This window comes from Pungitius pungitius, chromosome 12, assembly GCF_949316345.1.
Source record: "Pungitius pungitius chromosome 12, fPunPun2.1, whole genome shotgun sequence".
Classification (NCBI taxonomy): domain Eukaryota; kingdom Metazoa; phylum Chordata; class Actinopteri; order Perciformes; family Gasterosteidae; genus Pungitius; species Pungitius pungitius.
Genome location: NC_084911.1, coordinates 14,749,642 through 14,770,167, shown reverse-complemented (window position 1 = coordinate 14,770,167; position 20,526 = coordinate 14,749,642). Strand labels below are relative to the sequence as shown.

Here is a 20,526-nt window from a genome sequence, read left to right as displayed (position 1 = left end):
GAACATGTGATCTTTTTTACCATCACTGCTGTGTTGCTAGGATACCACATGGGAGATGGAAACACTCTGTGGATGTGAATGTCACTTCCTCCCAGTTTGTTTGTTCATATTTAAATTAGTAATGCATTAATAATAAACATGTAATGACACATCTTTGATTGTTGCTTCAATGCAGAAAAGGTCCAACAATTTATTGTTTACAATGTTTTTATTGCACAAGTATCAGATCATTTTACACATCCATACACAGTAATTTTTATAATATATATATATATATGCAGCACAATATAAGAGGCAGCTCTTCACAATAGATTAACACTTAGTGGAATGAAGTAATTTGTTCAGGATTGGATTAGTGTTTTAACAACATGTGCAAAACGTGTCAAATAAATAGAAAGATTGAGCAGACAAACATAAGTCGACGTGGTAACTATCTTATCATTTGGTCAGAACCAAGCCGTAACAAACAGGGAATGTTTACTGTAATATATGAATAAAAACCACAGCTCCAACGCGCACACTAATGCCCCTTCAGCTCATCTCAGAGGTACTAGTGTCCCACCTGTAATCCATCGTCTTGATTTAACCTAGATGATGGATTACAGGTGGGACAGACAACGCTCAGAGTGCTAGCACACAGCCAAGTGCCCCCTCAAGGACTTCAGAGGGTCGATTGGAAAAATACGATATGCAGACTAGGAGTTCAGCAGTGTAAGACCACCTGAAACCCACAGTCCTGTTTCTAAACGCTTACAAGGAGTCCTTCAAATCTACACATCCAGCTGCTGCTCTTCCCAACTAGACAGGGCTGTCCTACACATGAGGGAAGGGAGGAGAGAGCCGAGGGGCCGGCCTCCCTCCCCTCTACACCGGCCCTTTGAGAAGCATCTCTAAACCAATCAGGATGGATTTGAGGTTTCACAGTGAATTCACAAAAGGTTCATCTTCTCTTCCCTCACCTACCTGAGATGAGAGGGGGGTGGGCCTGCTTCTCTAGTACTGCTGGATGTAGTACATGCACATAATAAATGATGGCTCCTAAAAGGTGTGTGTGCATTTTCTAAAGAGTCAGTACTTGAGCCTCCGTAGTGGAGCCTTGAACCCTCCTCCGGTGTTTACTTGTATGTATCCTACGAGCTGTGTTACTGTGCTCCACACAGTAACACAGAACAAATCTCAGTCAGCAATGCAACAAATAATCACACAATGCATTCTTAGAACAAAATTATTCATGGAGGAGTTCAAGTCGGCACACACACGCTCGCGCACACACACACACACACACAATGGGGGTTTGATTGGCTCCTTCAGCTAACCATGCAACACTTGAGACTGAGTAACAGCGGGAGAAATACATGTGTAAAAGTAATGAGGATCTTCCCAGGACGTCCTTTGCACTCTGGAGGAGGACAGGAAGTGGATCAGAAAGGTCTGTAGTTCCAGAAACTGGAGAACACTGATATCTGCATGGAGGGGAGGACACAGGGGAGCTTAGCCAGCCTTCTGCATATACATGATAAATACCTGGTCAAAGCCACAAGGAGTGAGAGATGCGCTTTTTTCACGTGTGTGCATATGTCCGTATATGCACATGCGTACCAGCGGACAAACATCCGCCCCGCTAGCAGAGTGCGGGTGACAACAACCCGTCAGCCGTACGTTAGCCAGTCACATGGTCAGCAGCACAGCAACCCCCCGATTCGACTAGATAAAGTGAGTGTTGGGATAACCAGTTGTCATTTTTATGTTGAGACGGGGGGGGGGGGGGGGGGGGGGGGTTGTCGGCAGCTGCTGAATGTAACTAATAAAGTAACTTGTAATCTAACTTAGTTGCATGTTTAATAGAAGAGGAAGCTATAGGCCTGCTCTTGAGGTAGGAAAGTCATGATCTGCCGCTGTGGATATGGATGTGCAGCTTTAAGAAGGCGGACCACTTTAAGATTGGTCAAGGGGGAGGATGACACCCACCTTGTCCTTGAGCTGCTGACACAGCTGCAGGGAGATGGTGAAGAACACCAGCGTGTCGTTGAGCCAGGGCACCACACACTCCACCTTGTGAACGTGGCTCACCTCGAAGTGGTTGTTGTTGAGCTCACTGTGGATGATAGGCAGAGATACAGAGCTGTGACATCCAAGAATGATCAGTAATGTAGTATCACTAATGATCTTTCTCTGTCCATCAACTATTCATCGATTGTTGGACCTAATTCATTAGTTGGATGCATTTGCTGACACTAGGAGTGCTGGGCGGGTCTCGTGTCAAAGGGAAGAGATTTCGGTATACGGTGTGTCAGTTGAGCTGAGGCACCAGGAAGGAACTTGAGCAAAGAGGCTGCAGAGAATGTTTGTCACCAGAACAGATCAACTCAAACATTGGCCTTCTTTGGGTTACGAACTGAAATGGTGCATCGGTGTCACTTTAACGCAAGATTGGTTTAGAAAGTAACTCTACACTGTTTATGTATCAAGCCAAAAGAAAGGAAGGACTTACAACATTGCTCCTGGGTTGTGCAGCACTGAGCTTCCAGCTGGCTTGAAGTTCTAGACAAAACAGGGAAACATGGGTCACATGTCACATGGCGGGGCCTCACAAAGAGCAGCAGGGCCACAAGGTCTGACCTTCATGGTGTTGGCAGGCAGCACATGGAGCTGGTAGACGGTCAGGCACAGTTTGCTTAAGTTGATGTAGAAGTTCACCATCACATCCCCAGGCATGGGAGGAGTGAACATTTTCTGCAGGTGAAGGAGACACACACAAAGCTCACCAGAGGAATATGGAGCTGACAGAGAGCTTCAGAAAAGGCCTCTGGCAGGTTAGTATGGGGGAGACTTGTCAGATAAGGAATTTGAATACTAAACTAAACATAAGAAATTCTGTTTATGAATTTAAACTTGTTGAATATTTCAAAGGTCGTGAAAGTAAAAGCGCTATCCGGAGTAAATCTAAAAAACGCTAAAAGCACGGAAAAACTTATAAAACACTGAAACACTAATTTAGCACCTGGTTGACAGGGGCACAAGGTTAGTATCTGTTCAAATTTGCAAAATATTGTTTTAGGTTTTTTCTTTTCTGTATAAGCTGCTAATCAGTGTTCATATTTATTTTTCCTCATTTTTCCTTAGTTCTTACAGTGTTTTACTTACAATTAAAAACCTATGGACCATCAGTTTAAGACTGCAGACCATAATTCAGCCAGGGATGCTGCAGTGCCTTCACGTACTCCCAGGGGTACACCCTTGATCTAGTGACTATCGTCTGTGTGTGCGTGCGCGTGCACGTGCGTCCTCTACCATCAGACCACTGGTGGCCAGCTCAGGCAGCGTCATGGAGGCCGGGGTGGTGAGGCGGTTCCGTGCTCTCGTCAGCTGGAGCATCACTGCGTCCATGAGCTGTTCCAGCAGTAACAGAGACATGAGACTACAGTCATCAACAAAGTAACAGCCTGTTCTGGTAGGATCCGGGTACGGTTGCCATGGGAACACAGGGGACAGACCTTATTAACCTCAGCCCCTGTCTTGAAGTGGTAGCTCTCATCGTGGCTCCCAAGCAGCTGGAGGGCCTGGTTCACATGGTTCCTGGCATCCTGAATCTGATGGATGAACAGAAGCAAAGATGTGGAAATGTCAGGAACATTTTATATTGAAAGCCAAATAAGTTCACACAGTATTATGGTAAGTCCAGCCCAACAACAAAGCCAGTCTGGTCATGTTTCACCTGGGACCATTTACGGTTATTCGCCACATTCCTTAATCCACAATGGAGAAGGGGAGTGGCTTATCTCCAAAACTTGTTGGCAGGATTCACTGCATCTATCAAGCCACGCGTTGGTTGATTTACTACATCTGTATACAACCGGGACAAATCATTACAAACTCTGAATTCCTTAACCTCAACGTTAGAAGTCAACGTCTAACCTCGACTGTAGAGGTCAACATCTAATCTAGGGGCTTCCAAACTACGGCCCGCCATCGGTTTTTAATTGGCCCCTGTATTGCACTTCTTAAAAGGACGAGGGCTTTACCACAGAGAACTTCAAGCGTTCCTCTCTGATGTCGATGCTGCATGCGGGACCGACTCTACGTTCTGAGAGTCGCGGCTCCGTGCTGCAGCGCGTTTATTCCCTGAGATCAAATATCCACAATATTTTTTAGTTGATCTCGCTGATCACCTCAACAAGAGACTACAGGCAAAGAGCAGCTGGTACCACAGCTGTATGCGCACATGAACGCATCTCCGTGACGTCCTTCACGTCTCAACCACCGAACTTCCTCCTGACCAAAGCGACCAATCGCTGCTCCCACTGAGCGCAACATTCTCCCATTACAGGGGAGTTCAAAATATACACTCAGTTTTCATTTGTCAATAAGCCCAAAGACTTAATATACTCAATCAATAAAAGTTTTTTAAACTAAAGCAATTTTTTAACAAACCTTAGTTGTGTGAACAATCCCAATAATTTATTTGAATAATAAGCTTGATACACATTCCCTATTTCTCATCTTCTCTTCCCCTTCATTCGGGACAATGAAGAACCAATCTGTGGCTCAATGAGAGAATGTTCAATTATCAAACGTAATTTACCTTCTTATAGTTTTCTGTATGTGGCCCTCAGGAAAAAACGGATTGAACCCCCTGATCTAACCTCAACCTGGAGAGGTCAATGTCAAACCTCAACCATCTTGAAATAGTTTTGAAACTTGTGCTTTACCTCCAAGAAATACTATTGTTTTTTTTCTTTATCTAAAAAGCATGGCTACATTCCATTAACCTATTTACAACAATCAAAACTACATTTGAGATTTAGGTGAAGTCAGTTAACTTGTGAACACATATCTGTGTTGTGACAGCTGAGAACTCATTTGCTTTGTGAGTTTCAACAAGCAGCAGCATCAGTGCAGCCAGTCACGTTGGGTTGCACACAGAGGACACACCCCGGGAGACGTTAATGTTAGAATCTTCTTGGAGCCAACTTTGTGGGTCGCTTTAGACTCGGTGAGGTGAGGTGGTGAGGACAAGCACTGACTGAATGAGACAATGAGATTCAATATCTCAGTCAAAATGTCCATTGTAGTGGACACAAGTGGAGGAGCTCCCTGAAAGAGGAAACAAATCAGACTGGAACCAAACCTCAAACTGAACATACTGTACCTGCTGCAGTTTCCACAGCTTGTCGTCTCTGAACTGAAAATGCAACACTTGGCTACTCTTTGCAACCTTCAGGTTTATGTCCTGTTAAGAAAAGCAAAACATTACACATCACTTTCACATTGAGGGAAAACCAACTCAATGAGAATAGCTCAAACTCACGGCCTGAGTCAGAGCCTCTCCCTGCAGAGTCAGCACTCCCTTCACTTGATCCATGCTGCAGAACAACACATCACATTTTATTTTTAACAAAAGGCAAGGGGAGGCTTTACAGCAGGTGAGACAGAGCACTGATCTGAACATTACAACTATGCACTATTTAGAGCATAATTCCCACTCCCTTCACAGGAATAAGACACAGGACCTATTTATACACTTACCATTGTATTACACATATTATGTCCATATTGACTGTACACCATGATAGAAATGGACAGAGGCTTACGTTGAGCTGCCGAGGATAAAGTTTTCCTGTTTTTGCTGACTCTCAAGGCCTGGCGTTGGCATGGAGAAACGTCTAGAAGCCTCCTGTTGATGGCAGAGAAAACGTACAGTTAGAAATTAATCTTAATCACAGTGTTGTGAAGTCACAGCCTCAGAGTCTCTGTCCTTATAGATGCATCATTTCAGATGTACAGTTCGATTTGTGGTCTAAAATCGAGTTACAACTAGAAAAGATATATACATGTATTTGCAAGTACAGTCCGTTTTTACAGACGAAATAGTACATGTGTAGCTGGAATTGCTGGAATGGCCCTTTAATGCTGCGGATGTGATCTCAACCACTTCTCCCAGCCGTTGCCACAGTGTTTACATGAAAGCTTGACCTTTACCTTGAGGACGTCCTGGAGCTGCTTTAAAACAGAATGCACTTCTTCTTTCAGCAGCCAGTTGAATTCCTCCTCCTGAAAATAGGTCAAAAAAACATTCATCCTCAGAATGATACAGTGGGACACTTCATACTTAATCCTGCATGGGTTACTAAGTTTACATCTTTGTGTATTTGTAACCCTTCCTCCATTACGGTGCTGTTTCCTTAGTCTGAGCACTAACAAAGAACTATGCACTATGTGAGCTATAGCTTGCTTAGTTTCGTGTTGCTCATTTGTACTTTATTCTATTCTACACGTATGATGGTATGCAGTCAATTATGAGCTCCTTGCTAAGGCTAACGTGGACAATACAGCCCTGCAACAAACAAACGTCCAAATACTTTTATTTATGAAGGTGGGCGAAAAAGGCACCGTACCTATGATATCCACACGTACTAACCGAATACAAGTATTTCACATTAAAATAGTTTCATCTGATGATGCGGTCTTAGATCTTCATTTAAATGTAGCCTTTCGGGCCTCCATTTCTTAAGACCATGGCAAATATAACAAGGAAACATACTTAATGCAACTCAGGTAGCACTATGGGACACTATGGCGCGTGATTGGTAGTAAGGATACAAGGTGCACATACGGGCCTGTCGTGTGACGTCTGTTGGTGGTCGGCTACCTCATCATTTCTTAGGATCACCACAACGCCTTTCCAGATGTTGACATCCTAACAGAATGACTGTCAGCGCGAGCCCTGTCCACCTGCATTGTAGCGCGCGGATACTGACGTCCCTCCTGGCTACCAGCAGCTAACGTTACACCAGCCGCTACGTTACTGACGGTACCCCAGCCGCTACGTTACTGACGGTACACCAACCCCTACGTTACTGACGGTACACCAACCCCTACGTTACTGACGTTCCACTAGGTGATACGTTACTGACGGAACACTAGGTGCTACGTTACTGACGTTCCACTAGGTGTTACGTTACTGTCCAGACGTTGATTATCAACACACGCTATGTTGACCGACGGACGGCAGCTGGCAATGGAGCCTAAGAGCGCAGTGCAGCTTACCAACACGGCTCTTTCCACTTGACTGGCAGCTGACATCTTGGGCAGCTCGGACAGAGACCTCTGCGGGTTGAGCATTTTGCACAGAACACGGACAGAAACTACGGGCTAACCCTTCAGAACACGACCCTCTCCTCTCGATGAAGGTCTCGCTACCTAACGTTTCTGTATTAGCCGCGGCTATGCTGCCTTCATGTGCTGTCGGAAAATTGACCAAATCATTGGGAAACGCAAAGGTAGAAACGACCCTCTGCATAGGTACTGCGATAGCATAAGCATCATTACATGTATTCTCAGCTATATATGGTTTAGTCTTTTATTCGTCATGGTGTAGGTTTTCATGTTTATGCATCCACTGGCTCAAAGAGAATTCCGAGAATACCTGAATGCAGCATTAGGATGGTCACGCGTTCATTATTTATGTGGCTCCACCCACTAGTCCTTATTTGGGGATACTACTTCCGTTCACGTTAGAATAAGGTTTGGTGGCGCAGTGTTGCTCAGTGGAGTCAGCGGGTAAGCACAAGGGCTGACAGAGATGTACCTCCGCGCTCATTGCACAATCCAGAAAGTCGTGTCAGTTTGACCGCATATGTGGTCCACTGTAGTTACTCTGGGCTTTCTCTAAAGTTTTACAACAGTGCATAACATGTGTTAGATCTTTACACAAAGACAGAAAGCTGCAGCCTACTTTAACCTCGGCACAAAGGAAGCTCCAGAGGGATTCCCAATGAAAGATTCCGGAATCTTTGCCCCACTTCATGTCCACATTCTACTACTAGAAGTAGAGGTCGAGTATCATTATTGTTAATAAGTGCATCAATTGACTGTCACGGCCTGTCACGTCTACAGGGTTCTCCTCAAAGGATTGAGCTGGAAGTTTACACAAGAATCCTATCAAACAAAGAAGAAGAGGTTTGTGTCTTTGAGGAAAAGGGCGTAACCATGCATTCTCTGGGGGAGGGATACCCCCCCCCCCCCCAATATGCAACAGAAAATATGTCAAATATATGTTCTCCTTTTATGAACCCTGTGGGCCTCTTATGTCTCATTTATTTCCTTATTTTTCTGTGAATTCCCCCCTCCTAATTGTACACTGCGATTTTTGGTAACCATGACAACGCAAGTTGGTTCCAATCACTTTTTCGTCAGTCAGTTGAGAGCAAAGAACGTAGTGTTAGTTAACTTGTTGGAGTAATGGAAGATTTGACTGGAGCAGAGCCAAGCCTACAGTAACTAACTCGATCCCGAGCCAAACAAAGCAAATAAAAGCACAGATACAATTACACTATTCCTTTAGATGTGAATTCAAATGGTCAATGTAGTCCTCGAAATGTTCTAAATGTGCGATTTTTTTATCTATAAATATAAAATTGTAGGGTATGCACTTAACAAAAGAAAATGATATTCACTTGGACCTAGCCAATGTCTAAACCATGGTTACGCCCTCGCTCTGAAGCTTAGAACTCCATTAAAACACAACCCTTGCTGCTCATCATACTTACAAAGAACTACAAATATTATAAGATGCAGCTTTTTCTAGGATTACTGAACCTTTTAAAATGAGAAGTAGGCCTACATGTACATGTGTTAGGAATCCAGTAAGTGTGGGGCTGTAAGCCACAGAAGAGGCAGGGAAGTAAAAACAAATATTGAGATGCAAATGGGTTAGTTTAGAGGCAAATAAAAAGAGTTTTAATAAAAAATACAAAACAAAAGGTAAATTGACTTTTTAAAAGGCTTCTCACTCACACACCGATGATGGCAAAGGCGCCATGCCAGACGCAGGCGTGACCCTCGTGACCCACCGGAGGTTCAGTGCCTTCCTCGACAGGACGACCAGAGATTAAACATGACCCATGTCAGTAATCAGGAGAGGGTTTATTAAACAGCACAACAGTCTTGATACTTCCACATGTAAGCTACACAAAATCAAATATTCCCTAAAACTCTTTGTTTTCTTTCAACAGGATCAGAGTCATCAATGTCAATGTGACCCAGATTATATGAACCACTGTTTTATGGGAGCTTGGAGATTGTGGACCGATAGTTTGTACTGGGGCGGATGGAAAATAGCTCTAATAGTTGCACTCTTCTGCACGTTCTTCCTCACACCAGGGGGCCCCAAAACAATAGACACGGCCTTCTGGCGTCATAGAATTGTTATGTTTGGCCATATTCCAAAGGAAACCAACCCACAACTTAATCTCCAGAAAGGGTCACACAGACGCACGCCTCCAGCTCGGATTTCAAGGCGTTACGCGATCGGTCCCCCGATAAGAGACAAGTCTCCAACATACAACCCCTCTGGGCCCGCTTCTTTAGCATCTGCATACTTATGTGGGGTCAGAGACTACATAGTAGAGGCCCTCACCCAGAGAAGACTTTCCTAACCCAACATGCAAGTCATTTTGAAAAGACATCTGATGCTATTTAATAAACGAGTACGCCTGATCTAGAACGAACGTGCAAACTAAAGGAAAAAGAGCATAAAATACATGCCACCCATCAAGTCATAATTACACAGAATAAGTCCACTCTGACCCATTAGACCTGCAGTAACAGGACCACTTCGGTTAATGTCTGATTCCGGTACGAGGTTACACCTTCTCACAGCATAAATAGGACCAAAAGATTGAGTGTGTGTGTGTGTGTGTGTGTGTGTGTCAGACTACAGGCAGCTCCTGACCTGAGGTGTAGATGTAGATGTTGGATCTATTGCACATCTCATTCTAGTGGAAGTGTTCAATTACTCACCTGAAGCCCTTTCACTAGCTCACTTTAAATCCCCTCAGGTCTCAAACCATCCTTCAATACCTTGCCTCAAACCACCAGATAAGAAGTCGACTGGCAACGCTGGAGCTTAAATGTGACGTTAAAGTTAAAATGGACTATGTGGATTCATCTAGATTCAGGAGTAATGCATTATTGAGTAATGCATTAAAACAGAAAATTATTTCAAATGAGAATTCTTTCAAACACAAGATCAAAAGTTTTGAACATTGAAATCTCAAGCCTCATTGAGTAGGATTCATTATTACTGCATTAAAAGGCCTCACATTTGTTGCTCTGTTCAAGAAAAAACAAAAACAAAGCAGAAAAGGAGCTTTCAAATACAGCAACAAGCCATGGCTAAACTGCTCCATGAAAAGGAAAGAACCAAATAAATAACGGAGACACGAGGGGTTACAATAATAAGGCAATGCAGTGGCATGTTTGTGATGGTTTGTCTCCTGGAATTCTAGACATTTTAAAAGAAAAGCAAAGATCCCACTTCATTAAATATACTTGTTATTTGCACATTAACAACAAAAATGGTTCAGGTTTATGCATCCACAGAAGCTGGAGTCCCGGCTCTGGAACCCTCGTCTTCGCCAAGCATCACTTAACCACATGACAGCCATCACAAATCAAACTGCAGTAGTACATGCTCATCTGGAGCCATCTAACAGCAAACGTTCCACCCTCATAGTCTCGAACAGAGGAATCACAGCCCCAGCTAACATGTCTATGGCAAAAGGAAATAAAACAACCAGGGTTTAAAATTAAATTAAAAACTCATTACATGACAGGGGTGAAATAAGAAGGGGGTTAGAGTGTGGTCTAGTGAATGTAGGCCCGGTAGACTGCAGAGAGGTCGTTGTCCGACTGGTCCAATGCCTTCGCCCTCTTGTACACCTGCAGAAAAGCAGAGGAACAGTTTCATGCTTCGCTCCTCTGGTTATTCTTACTTAAATATATCAGTTCTAGTCTTGTGACCAGAGTGCTTTCACCATTCACACACACACCGAGATAGCATTAGGGTTGCAAAGGGGCGGAAAGTTTACATGGGAAGTTAAGCTCGGGAAGTTTGTAAAAACATTTTTTATTACAAAAGTTTTTACCAAAAGCATCTAGCAGGGAACTTAAATGTAGTTTGCATTCTAACAGACAACTTAAACAGAGAATGTTTGAGGTGTACCTCGTTGGCGGCCGCGGCCATCGGGGTCGGATGGTTGGCCTTGTCGCCCATGGAGATGGCTAGCCTCAGGTCCTTCTGAATATGTTTCAAATAGTAGTCTGGCTTGAAGTTGCCCTGTAAAATATCTGTCCGAGGCATGGAGAAAGGTTTTTACTAGTATAGTACTACATTTCTGTTTGAAAACTACTGACGACAAACAGAGAAATGACAAACAACCACCAGTGTCTTCAGAACGTCCTTTGTGTGGACTTACTCTGGCATTTCTGGTCCACAAAGGTGCTTGCCATCTGGCCCTGGCACAGGATGTCCAGGAAGGTCTGCTGTGATTGGCCCGTGGCCTGGGCCAGGGTCAGCCCCTCTGCGATGGTGGCCATGAAGCTGCCCTGCACCATGTTGAGGATCAGCATCATCCTCGCTGCATTGCCCGCTTCCCCTGAGAACACATGCAGACACATGAAGCAGCCGTCTCCACACTGCTGGTCATCAGCATCAACAATTCAAACATTTTTTAGAGATCAGGAACTACCTGGAGCCAAGAAATGGCCTGGAAGGGGTTCAACATTAGCAGTTTGATGTGACCAGTTGACCCTACATACCCAGGAAGAAGGAGGTCTTGGCCATGGCCTGGAAGCAGCTGCTGCAGTCCTCGTAGACGGTCCTGTCGCCGGCCGCCAGAATGACCAGCATCCCATCGTTGGAGAGCTGCTGGCTTCCTGCCACCGGGGCCTCCAGGAAACGGCCGCCCCGCGATGTGATCACCTCACATTCAAACACAGAACAACACTTTAATCCACGCATATTGTTTTTCCTTTACCATTATATGGGGGGGGGGGGAATAGCTTATTGTGGTTAAACATATACTTTAATAGTCCATGATTCTTTACCGTGCACTAAAGACAAGGTAGAACTACAGGACGAGGTGTGTGTGCGTGTGTGGCGTACTGCTCACCTGGGAGAGTTCTGTGATGGTCCCAGGGTCCACAGTGGACATCTCCACATAGCACTTGCCGGACCTGATTCCCTGCAGCACTCCGCTGGGCCCCAAGACCAACTACAGAGCCACAAAGACCAGTTGGTGAAGGCTAGTGACTGTCACATCAACAGGGAGCCGGTAACTGGAGCTAGTACTCACATCCCGGGCAGCTTTCGGGTCAGAAACACAGGAGAAAGTGATATCACACGTGGAAGCCACCTCTGCAGGAGTCCGGCCTAACCTGGCCCCCTCCTGGATGAACAGGTCGCACTGAAACAACAAGACATTTTAAATCAACACAGGGCATTGAAAGAGTTCCTCCTTCAAACTCTTCAACCTACACACGATCTCTGCTCAACAGTTAACTCGTCATGTACTGCAGTACCTTCTCTGCTGTGCGGTTCCACACTGTGACGACATGGCCCATTTTCAACAGGTTGGAGACTATACCGCTGCCCATGAGACCCAGACCCAGGAACCCTATCCTGAAGAACACAAAGAACACACACATGAGGAGCACGCCAACACTCGAGTCATCCTCAGTGCTGTGTCTGATTCAGTTCTTCCCGATACTGGTGTGGTGATGCTGCGTGCCTCTTATCCGTGGGTGTGATGCTGCCGTTGATGGCTGTGCTGTCTGCTGCTTGGATAGATGTTGACCCTGACTCCTGCAGTCAGAGCACACAGTCACAGTGAAGCCGTAACCAGCTTTGCACCTCCTGATATGTGCTTTTTGGAAATACCAAGTTAACAGGAAAGGAAGTTTGTTTTACTATTATTCACCTCTTCTATGATCTTCAGCCGCTTGCTGATGGGTTCCATCGATGATGCTGGCTGTGGGGAAACAGTCAGACAGATGAACAATCTACCCTCCACACACACTTTACGGTGGAAAGACAACGACATTCTTCCTCTGTGGGAGAGCGTGTGTGGTTGGGTGCGTGCGGGGCGGATACAGAGAGCAGAGAATCGTAAACATGACGCTGTAGAGACGGAAATGACACATGATAACGATCTATAGTTTGTTTCATAAAACCAGAAGCCATGGACCTGTTCTATAGGAAAGGAGACCATAAGAGTCTCACACGGACTACGGGACCAGATCACACAGGAAGAGCCAACGGTTGATGTGGAACCCAACCTGTGAAGTCAGCACACTGAGCGTGCTTCCTCTTACCTTCTCAGACTGGCTGAGGAGGAAGTGATGGAAATGTGGGTCGTCCTTCACAGGCTGCAACAGAAGAACAGTTCACTGTAAGGCCGTATGTATTCACCAGACCGACGGCAGAGTGGGCGCCATGCTGACACGCCACGGCTCCCATTGCATTTAACAAGGTCTCTCAAAATGCCTACAGTGTGTAACCAGTGGGAAGCGGCACAGATCAGTCAGGTTGAAAAGAAACAGCAAGTCAGCCACAGCGGCTGCCCACCAACACAGAGCAGGGACAAGAGTTCAAGGCCTCATGCTGTGCACATTTACAGGTCATCTCCATGGCAGTCAGTGACAAGGAAGCTGATCATTAAAAAACCCAGCAAGCTACTGGTGCAATCATTGAGTAGTTCATCCGGTAGGATTCTTCTCTCTTCGCTCTACCCACGCTTTAAAACAGAAACATCACGCTCACAAGGGGAGAATCTTCAATGACATGATCTGCATCCACATGGCAAACTTTGGAAACCGTCAATCACATGACCATTAGCGCTCACATGGCATGCGCGCAACGGTGTGATGGTGAAAAGGGTGATGAGAGTAACATAAATCACTGGTAGCTGTGCCGTTGGTTCCCTCTCTGGAAGCGGTCACGTGATGGGAGCGAGACCAATCAGCGATGGACCCCTCGCGACTGCTAGGAACCAATCAAGTAGTGAACGCAGATGAGTTTCCAACCACCCCCAACGAAGACGCGACGCGCTTCAGGCGTAGTGCATGTTTAAAACAAAGACGTAGTAGTGTGGATGTGGCCTCGTACGGCCAGGTTAGTAGTTTGTACACGTTTCCACTGACATACAGAGCAAACACAGAGAGACAGAGACAACACTGGTCCTGAGTACTACCAGTCAACCCTGGAAAGCAGCAAGCTGGTGAGGAAGTCACACGTTTGTGGGTGAGCAGACCTGGTGACCATATCAACAGCACGCACCAGACAAACAGGTCAGGGGTGAGCACCAAACAGGGGAGAAGGGAAAGCAGGGGCTGGTGATTAAAGACAAAGCTGGAGGTCAGGTAGAAGAACAGCAAGGCCAGGCAGGCTGGGGGAGAACGAGTTCACCTACACTGCTCTCCCAATTGAATCCTGAGCCTGGTCCAGCCCCCAGCCTCTCCAGAGTGGACGGCTCGGGGTCAGAGTCAGTTAGATCCTTGAGGAGGAGAGAGACACACACACATTCACCTTTCGAAATCAAGTGGTGAAGCTGGAGGGGTCCGTATCTGCTCTAGGGTTGGTCGTATACGGAGGACCAAATGTTGCGTTGCTTTCATTGGGATGGAGGGAGAAACGTCAGACCAGTAAACCTTAGGGGTCTACGAGGAGGTCAGGTCAAAAGCCTCTGATGATTGACAGGTCCTCTCAAAGAGCTCATCAAGTGGAGGTTTATTAAGTGGTTTATACTCCGAGTGATACGTCCTCTATCTGGAGGACTGTGTGGAGGCCATTTCACGTTAAAACTAAAAAACTATTGGAAGAAATTAAAAATAAATTACATTTTGAATGCATAAAGACTTTGCATAATAGAAGCATGTGATGGTTTTATGAACGCCTTTATTACAGTCCGCATTTAGCTCTATCATTGTATTAGAAATAATGAACTTCCACCGACCTTCTCAGAGGGATCCTTCAGGGCACTGAGATCCTCGTCGTCCTCCTCCAGTATCTTCAGTGGCTTGGTGGGTGTCTTCTTTCCTTTTGAGTCTCCTTTGCCATCTGAGTTCTGTCGGAAACACAGCTCGTCACTTTGCGCTATGGAAGACAGGCTGTCAGCGGTGTGAATGTAGGGTGGTGGTGACAATGGCGTTCATACTACTGAAGCAGAACAGGTGACTTGTGTGGCTCAGATGTAGGTAACCACCAGGGGGGGGATGCCTCCATTTGAATGACATGTCCTCACCTGTTCTTTCCCCTTGGCTTTCTTTAGGAAGTCTTCCACTGCATCGACCGCCTGCTGGAAGCGCTTGCCTTTATTAATCTTGATCATCTCTTCTTTGTGGGCATGGTAGGGCTTCAGCTGTTCTACTTTGATCCAGGCACTGGACAGGCACACAGGAAGCAGCTCTCACACGTTTGAAGGAGAAGTACAGGTCAGGTGAGTCAGGGCAGGAGCTTCGCTCGGCATACTTACTGGTCTTCAGTTCCAAAGAATTTGACAAAATGGCATTTCTTGCCCCTGGGCTTTTTCAAGTCCTTCGGAGGGCTTACAACCTAAAATGTAAATAAATAAAGTCATCCTACACTGGCCCACTATCACCAATCAGCTGGTGGGCTATTTGCACTGCTTACCTTCCCCGGCCATGGTGGGTAGCGACCAAGCTTCCCCCTGAAAGAAGAGGGACACATTTTTAGACGCCAAGCTAGTGTCAACACGAATTACTGTAGTACAACAAGAACAAGCCCATTGATGTATGGAATGTTTTGCCTCTAAGCTACACTTTGTACGAGTGAAGCATTTTAAATCACATTTATAAATAATCAAAAGCACATTCCACCTCCTGCAGTACAACAACAATGAGCCCACATATGTAGAACATTAGTTTTGGTGTGCTACCATTAATAACAGTAAAGTTATGGAATAGGTTTCCCACGTGATACTTCCAGCTCCGTCTGGTACTGCGATGGTTCATTCGGCTTGTGGCTGGTTGTCGACATCACTAAGGCTGCAGGGAGGTGTCGGTTGTTGAACCGAACAGCTCCTCGCCACCACGACAAACCCGAACCGGGGCTACGGTGCTACCGCGAGGGGCCGACACACTTGTGTGTCATTGTGGAGAGAAGCGAGCCGGTGTCGCGGGAGACGACCCACAGCGGTCCGCAGCAGTCAACACGGAAGACAGCTACAGGAACAGCTAGCTAGCCGCTCGGGAACATCCGCCTCGGAAGTGCTACAAAAACACCGCCCAAACACTGGAGACGGAAACACACCGACCAACTTTACACAACAACCCAGCCGCGCGAGAAGGGCGATTAAACAAAGAGTGCTCTCCATCTGGAAGTACACGTATTAAGGCGATCCCTTTCCCGTACCGTTAGCTCGTCCGCTAGCTAACGTTAGCTAGCAGCTGACGACGGTTGCTGGCTGAGTCAGCTCGGCCAGCGATTTGTTTGGGTCGACTATCGACTAACCGAGAAGGCGGCTGTCACCCAACACGCAACGTTCACCGTGGACCAACTAAACAAATGACTACTTTAGGCCATGCAAGTACGTTAGTGGGACCGGAGGCGTTGAACAATATTCAAGGGTTATCTTACCACACCAGATCGCCAATCCTCAGATGCATCGTCGCCATCTTACAACTTTAATAAAACGTCGCACTGACTGAAGGGAAAAGACAACACACACCCACTAATCACATGTGACGACAAGCCCCTCCTCCTACGTCACATCCGCTGCTCCGTTCGCTGGTTTTCTTGGCGTAATGCATGCATTATATTACATTATATTACATTACATGTCATTTAGCTGAGGCTTTTATCCAAAGTGCATTCCACACATATATATATATATATATATATATATATATACATACACACACGTATATATCATTTGATATACTAAGAATGGTCAATAAATATTGATTTTAATATTGATTGGTATAAGATTTTTGTTTAGGCGTTCCTAATTTGATTTGACAGTAAGTAGACAGTAACTTTGTTCATTAAATGCAACGTTAAAATAGACATAAAAAGGATTACCCGCCTTTGAGCAGCAGTAGACCATTGACATGAAGAAATGCCCCTAATTAAACTGATATTCATTGTACAACGTGGACAAAATACACTGTCGTTTCAATTATTTTCACTTTGTTTTGAAAAGTGCTGTACTCTCATTATATTTTCTATTATTTATTATAATGACACCTCACCAGCTTAAGATGCATGAACCAGTGAACTATACTTGTAAACATCTTCAATTCCAAAACTAGAAAATGTTATTGACAGTGGCAGCTAGTGGATTATTATTTTTTATAGGGCCAGCTAATCAGTATGACCAATGCAAAAAAGGGTATCAAACACCCATTATCACTTTGCAGTTCAATATTTAATAAACATTTATTCCAACAGTTTCACATAATACGAACATCTTATTCAAACAATTCATTAGAACAAGGAATATATATAAATATATATATATATATAAAACCATATATATATATATAATACAATATTCAGAATATGATATAACTACCATTACGACTAGGATTATAAATAACTAATATAAATATCCCTGTGTCTGTAAATTTGCTCATTCATCCTTCCTTAAAAAAAATAAAGTGAAGTTTGCCAGTACCATTTGCTGAAAAGCAGCCCCACACCATGATGTTCCCACCTCCAAACTTCACTGTTGGTATGGTGCTTTTAGGGTGATGTGCAGCGCCATTTCTCCTCCAAACATGGTGTATTATGGCATCCAAACAGTTCCATTTTGCTCTCATCTGACCTGTACAGTGTTCAACGTGTTTTTAGGCCTACAGCTATTGTGTTCCTTTTTTTGTGTTGTTGGTTTGTGTTGGTGTTCTGTCTCCCCCTCCCATTTCCATTCTCCTACTTCACAGATGTGCACACCTGGTTCCACTCATCAACCACCACACCTGGTCCAGATCTCCCATCAACCATTCTCCTTTAAATAGTCCTTGTTGGAGGCTCTTTTGGGTTGAGCCATGGCGGAGTGCTGATATGTCCTGTTCAGATTGGATTCAACTTTATTGTCATCGCACAGGGTACAAGTACTGAGGTAACGAAATGCAGTTTAACATCAAACCAGAAGTGCAAAATAGCAAAAAGTGCAGAGTATGTGCACATGCAAAGTGTGATAAGTGAATACATAGATATGTACAGTAAGAAATAGTGTGCAATAACAGTGCAAGTGTTCAGTGGCTGGAGGAAGGTGTGTGGCAGTCAAGCCAGAGTGGAGGGTGGAAGTACAGTCACTGAGGGAGATGTGTGTGGGGGTAGGCGGCAGAGTTCAGTCGAATGACAGCCGCAGGGATGAAGCTGTTCCTGAACCTGCTGGTCCGGGAACGGAGCACCCTGTAGCGCCTCCCAGAGGGGAGGAGGGCAAACAGTCTGTGGCTGGGGTGAGAGCTGTCCTTCTCCATGCTGCGTGCCCTTCGCAGACATCTCTTGCTCTGGACAGCCTCAATGGTGGGGAGTGAGGAACCGGTGATGCGTTGGGCAGTTTTCACCACCCTCTGCAGTGATTTACGGTCCGCGACAGAGCAGCTGCCATACCATACAGAGATGCAGTTTGTAAGGATGCTCTCTATGGTACAGCGGTAGAAATTCTCTAGAATCTGAGGAGACAGATGGGCCTTCTTCAGTCTCCTCAGGAAGAAGATACGCTGGTGGGCTTTCTTTACCAGGGATGAGGTGTTGAGGGTCCAAGAGAGGTCCTCAGAGATGTGGACACCCAGGAACTCGAAGCTGGTGACACGCTCAACCTCCGTCCCGTTGATATGGATGGGGATGTGTGTGCCAGTTTTCTTCCGGAAGTCCACAATTAGCTCTTTGGTAGGCCGACTTGTCGTTGTCACTGATGAGGTGATTCACCGTTGTGTCGTCAGCAAACTTGACAATGGTATTAGAACCGTGTACAGGTGTGCAGTTATAGGTGAAGAGGGAGTAGAGGAGAGGACTTAGCACACAGCCCTGTGGCACGCCGGTGCTCAGGATGAGGGTTGAGGAGGTGTGGTTCTCTACCCTAACACACTGGGGTCTGTTGGATAGGAAGTCCAGTATCCAGTTACAGAGGGAAGTGTTGGTACCCAGGTGACTGAGTTTTGTGATTAGTTTGGAGGGGATGACAGTGTTGAGCTGTCTGAAGTCTATGAACAGCATCCTCACATAGCTGTTGTTATTGTCCAGGTGAGAAAGGGCGGAGTGTAATGCCGTGGAGATGGCATCCTCCGTACTGCTGTTCTTGCGGTAGGCGAATTGGAAGGGGTCCAGTGTGGGTGGTAAGCAGGTTTTGAGGTGGGCCAGGACCAGCCTCGCGAAGCACTTCATGATGGTTGGAGTGAGTGCAACTGGGCGGAAGTTATTTAGGCTGGAGTGCTTGGGCACTGGCACGATGGAGGTGGTTTTAAAGCACGTGGGGACAATAGCTTGGGCTAGTGACAGGTTGAATATGTCAGTCAGGACCTCAGCTAGCTGCCCAGCACAGGCCCTGAGCACGCGTCCGGGGATGCCATCGGGGCCAGCAGCCTTACGTGCATCAATCCTGCTCAGTGCAGCACACACCTCTGTGGAGGAGAGTGTGAGGGGCTGGTGGTCTGAAGTGAGCACAGCTTTGATGGCAGCCTCCTGGTTGTCGCTGTCGAGGCGTGCATAAAAGCTGTTAAGCTCGTCAGGGAAGGAGGCAGTGTTTAAGTGACAGCTTGTCATGGATTTGTGTTTAGTTATAACTGCATTTGGTAGCAGCCTACTTTTGTGTTGTCTTTGTTACTTCTTTTTGTTGTGCGAACAGGGTCAATGAGGACAGGTAATATACACTCACCGGCCACTTTATTAGGTACCCCATGCTAGTAACGGGTTGGACCCCCTTTTGCCTTCAGAACTGCCTCAATTCTTCGTGGCATAGATTCAACAAGGTGCTGGAAGCATTCCTCAGGGAGTTTGGTCCATATTGACATGATGGCATCACACAGTTGCCGCAGATTTGTCGGTTGCACATCCATGATGCGAATCTCCCGTTCCACCACATCCCAAAGATGCTCTATTGGATTGAGATCTGGGCCGTTTCTCAATACCTAAGACGGCGAGAACGGACTCGCGTTCCCGCGAGAATAGACTCGGGAGACAGACTCGGGAGTCCTGACTCGCAGGTTCGGGAGAACGGAGAACGGTCATTTCCGCAATTGGAACAGCAGCTGACTTGATGACGTCACCACGTCAGCTGGTCTTGCTAATACGTTTTTATTTTAGTTTTTGACTTAAATATTTTACTATTCAGTCAGAAAATTACATTACGTTACTTAAAAAAGTAGTATTTATAAACTTCGACATAAAGTTGTGTTTATTTTCCTTTGTCGTTGTTGCCTGTTGCTGAGGTGAAATGCATTCTGGGATATATGTCTCTCACAAGAACAGACGAGCCTGCTTCGATGCATGCCCGGTAAAATGGGCGGGGCGAGCCACATCCGGGTATTATGACCGTTCTCGGCCAGAAGCGGACTTGAGAATTGGAACAGTACTCGGGCTGCGACTGATGACGTTTCACGAGTCCACGAGAACAAAAGTCCACACAAGAACGCATATTGACAAACGGCCCTGGTGATTGTGGAGGCCATTTGAGTACAGCGAACTCATTGTCATGTTCAAGAAACCAGTCTGAGATGATT

The 20,526-nt window shown here is 45.7% G+C and overlaps 2 protein-coding genes across 7 annotated transcripts; both read right to left on the bottom strand.

Annotated features, from left to right (window-relative positions):
* Positions 1-284: 284 nt before the first annotated feature.
* rogdi (rogdi atypical leucine zipper) lies at positions 285-7,251 on the bottom strand. The gene is made up of 11 exons (XM_037476942.2): positions 7,048-7,251; positions 5,980-6,051; positions 5,592-5,674; positions 5,309-5,363; positions 5,150-5,230; positions 3,495-3,590; positions 3,292-3,390; positions 2,620-2,733; positions 2,492-2,541; positions 1,969-2,095; positions 285-1,463 (listed from the first exon to the last, which is right to left on the bottom strand). Exons 1-11 carry the CDS (start codon positions 7,120-7,122, stop codon positions 1,422-1,424), a joined length of 894 nt encoding a protein of 297 aa, XP_037332839.2. The 5' UTR covers positions 7,123-7,251; the 3' UTR covers positions 285-1,421.
* A 1,655-nt stretch (positions 7,252-8,906) lies between these two features.
* On the bottom strand, positions 8,907-16,571 carry glyr1 (glyoxylate reductase 1 homolog (Arabidopsis)). Of its 6 annotated transcripts, none has more exons than XM_062565995.1 (16): positions 16,439-16,571; positions 15,473-15,509; positions 15,315-15,394; positions 15,084-15,222; positions 14,796-14,906; positions 14,253-14,336; positions 13,120-13,209; positions 12,762-12,812; positions 12,573-12,646; positions 12,364-12,463; positions 12,138-12,248; positions 11,955-12,056; positions 11,602-11,764; positions 11,259-11,438; positions 11,006-11,130; positions 8,907-10,722 (listed from the first exon to the last, which is right to left on the bottom strand). In XM_062565995.1, exons 1-16 carry the CDS (start codon positions 16,474-16,476, stop codon positions 10,648-10,650), a joined length of 1,560 nt encoding a protein of 519 aa, XP_062421979.1. In that variant the 5' UTR covers positions 16,477-16,571; the 3' UTR covers positions 8,907-10,647. The 6 variants fall into 6 exon arrangements, with proteins under 6 accessions (XP_062421979.1, XP_037331918.1, XP_037331919.1 ...); XM_037476021.2 differs by having other exon boundaries at positions 13,156-13,209; XM_037476022.2 differs by lacking the exon at positions 13,120-13,209.
* Positions 16,572-20,526: the final 3,955 nt, after the last annotated feature.

What these genes read in the sequence shown, in the direction of transcription:
- rogdi (XM_037476942.2), bottom strand. Translation starts at nt 7,122, where the DNA reads ATGCTCAACCCGCAGAGGTCTCTGTCCGAGCTGCCCAAGATGTCAGCT. An exon ending in AGCTGTGGAAACTGCAGCAG is followed by an intron (nt 3,591 to 5,149) that starts GTACAGTATGTT and finishes TTCATCCATCAG; the next exon opens with ATTCAGGATGCCAGGAACCA. An exon ending in CACAACCCAGGAGCAATGTT is followed by an intron (nt 2,096 to 2,491) that starts GTAAGTCCTTCC and finishes TATCATCCACAG; the next exon opens with TGAGCTCAACAACAACCACT.
- glyr1 (XM_062565995.1), bottom strand. Translation starts at nt 16,476, where the DNA reads ATGGCGACGATGCATCTGAGGATTGGCGATCTGGTGTG. An exon ending in ATCACACCCACGGATAAGAG is followed by an intron (nt 12,464 to 12,572) that starts GCACGCAGCATC and finishes TGTGTTCTTCAG; the next exon opens with GATAGGGTTCCTGGGTCTGG. An exon ending in ACCCGAAAGCTGCCCGGGAT is followed by an intron (nt 12,057 to 12,137) that starts GTGAGTACTAGC and finishes GTGGCTCTGTAG; the next exon opens with TTGGTCTTGGGGCCCAGCGG.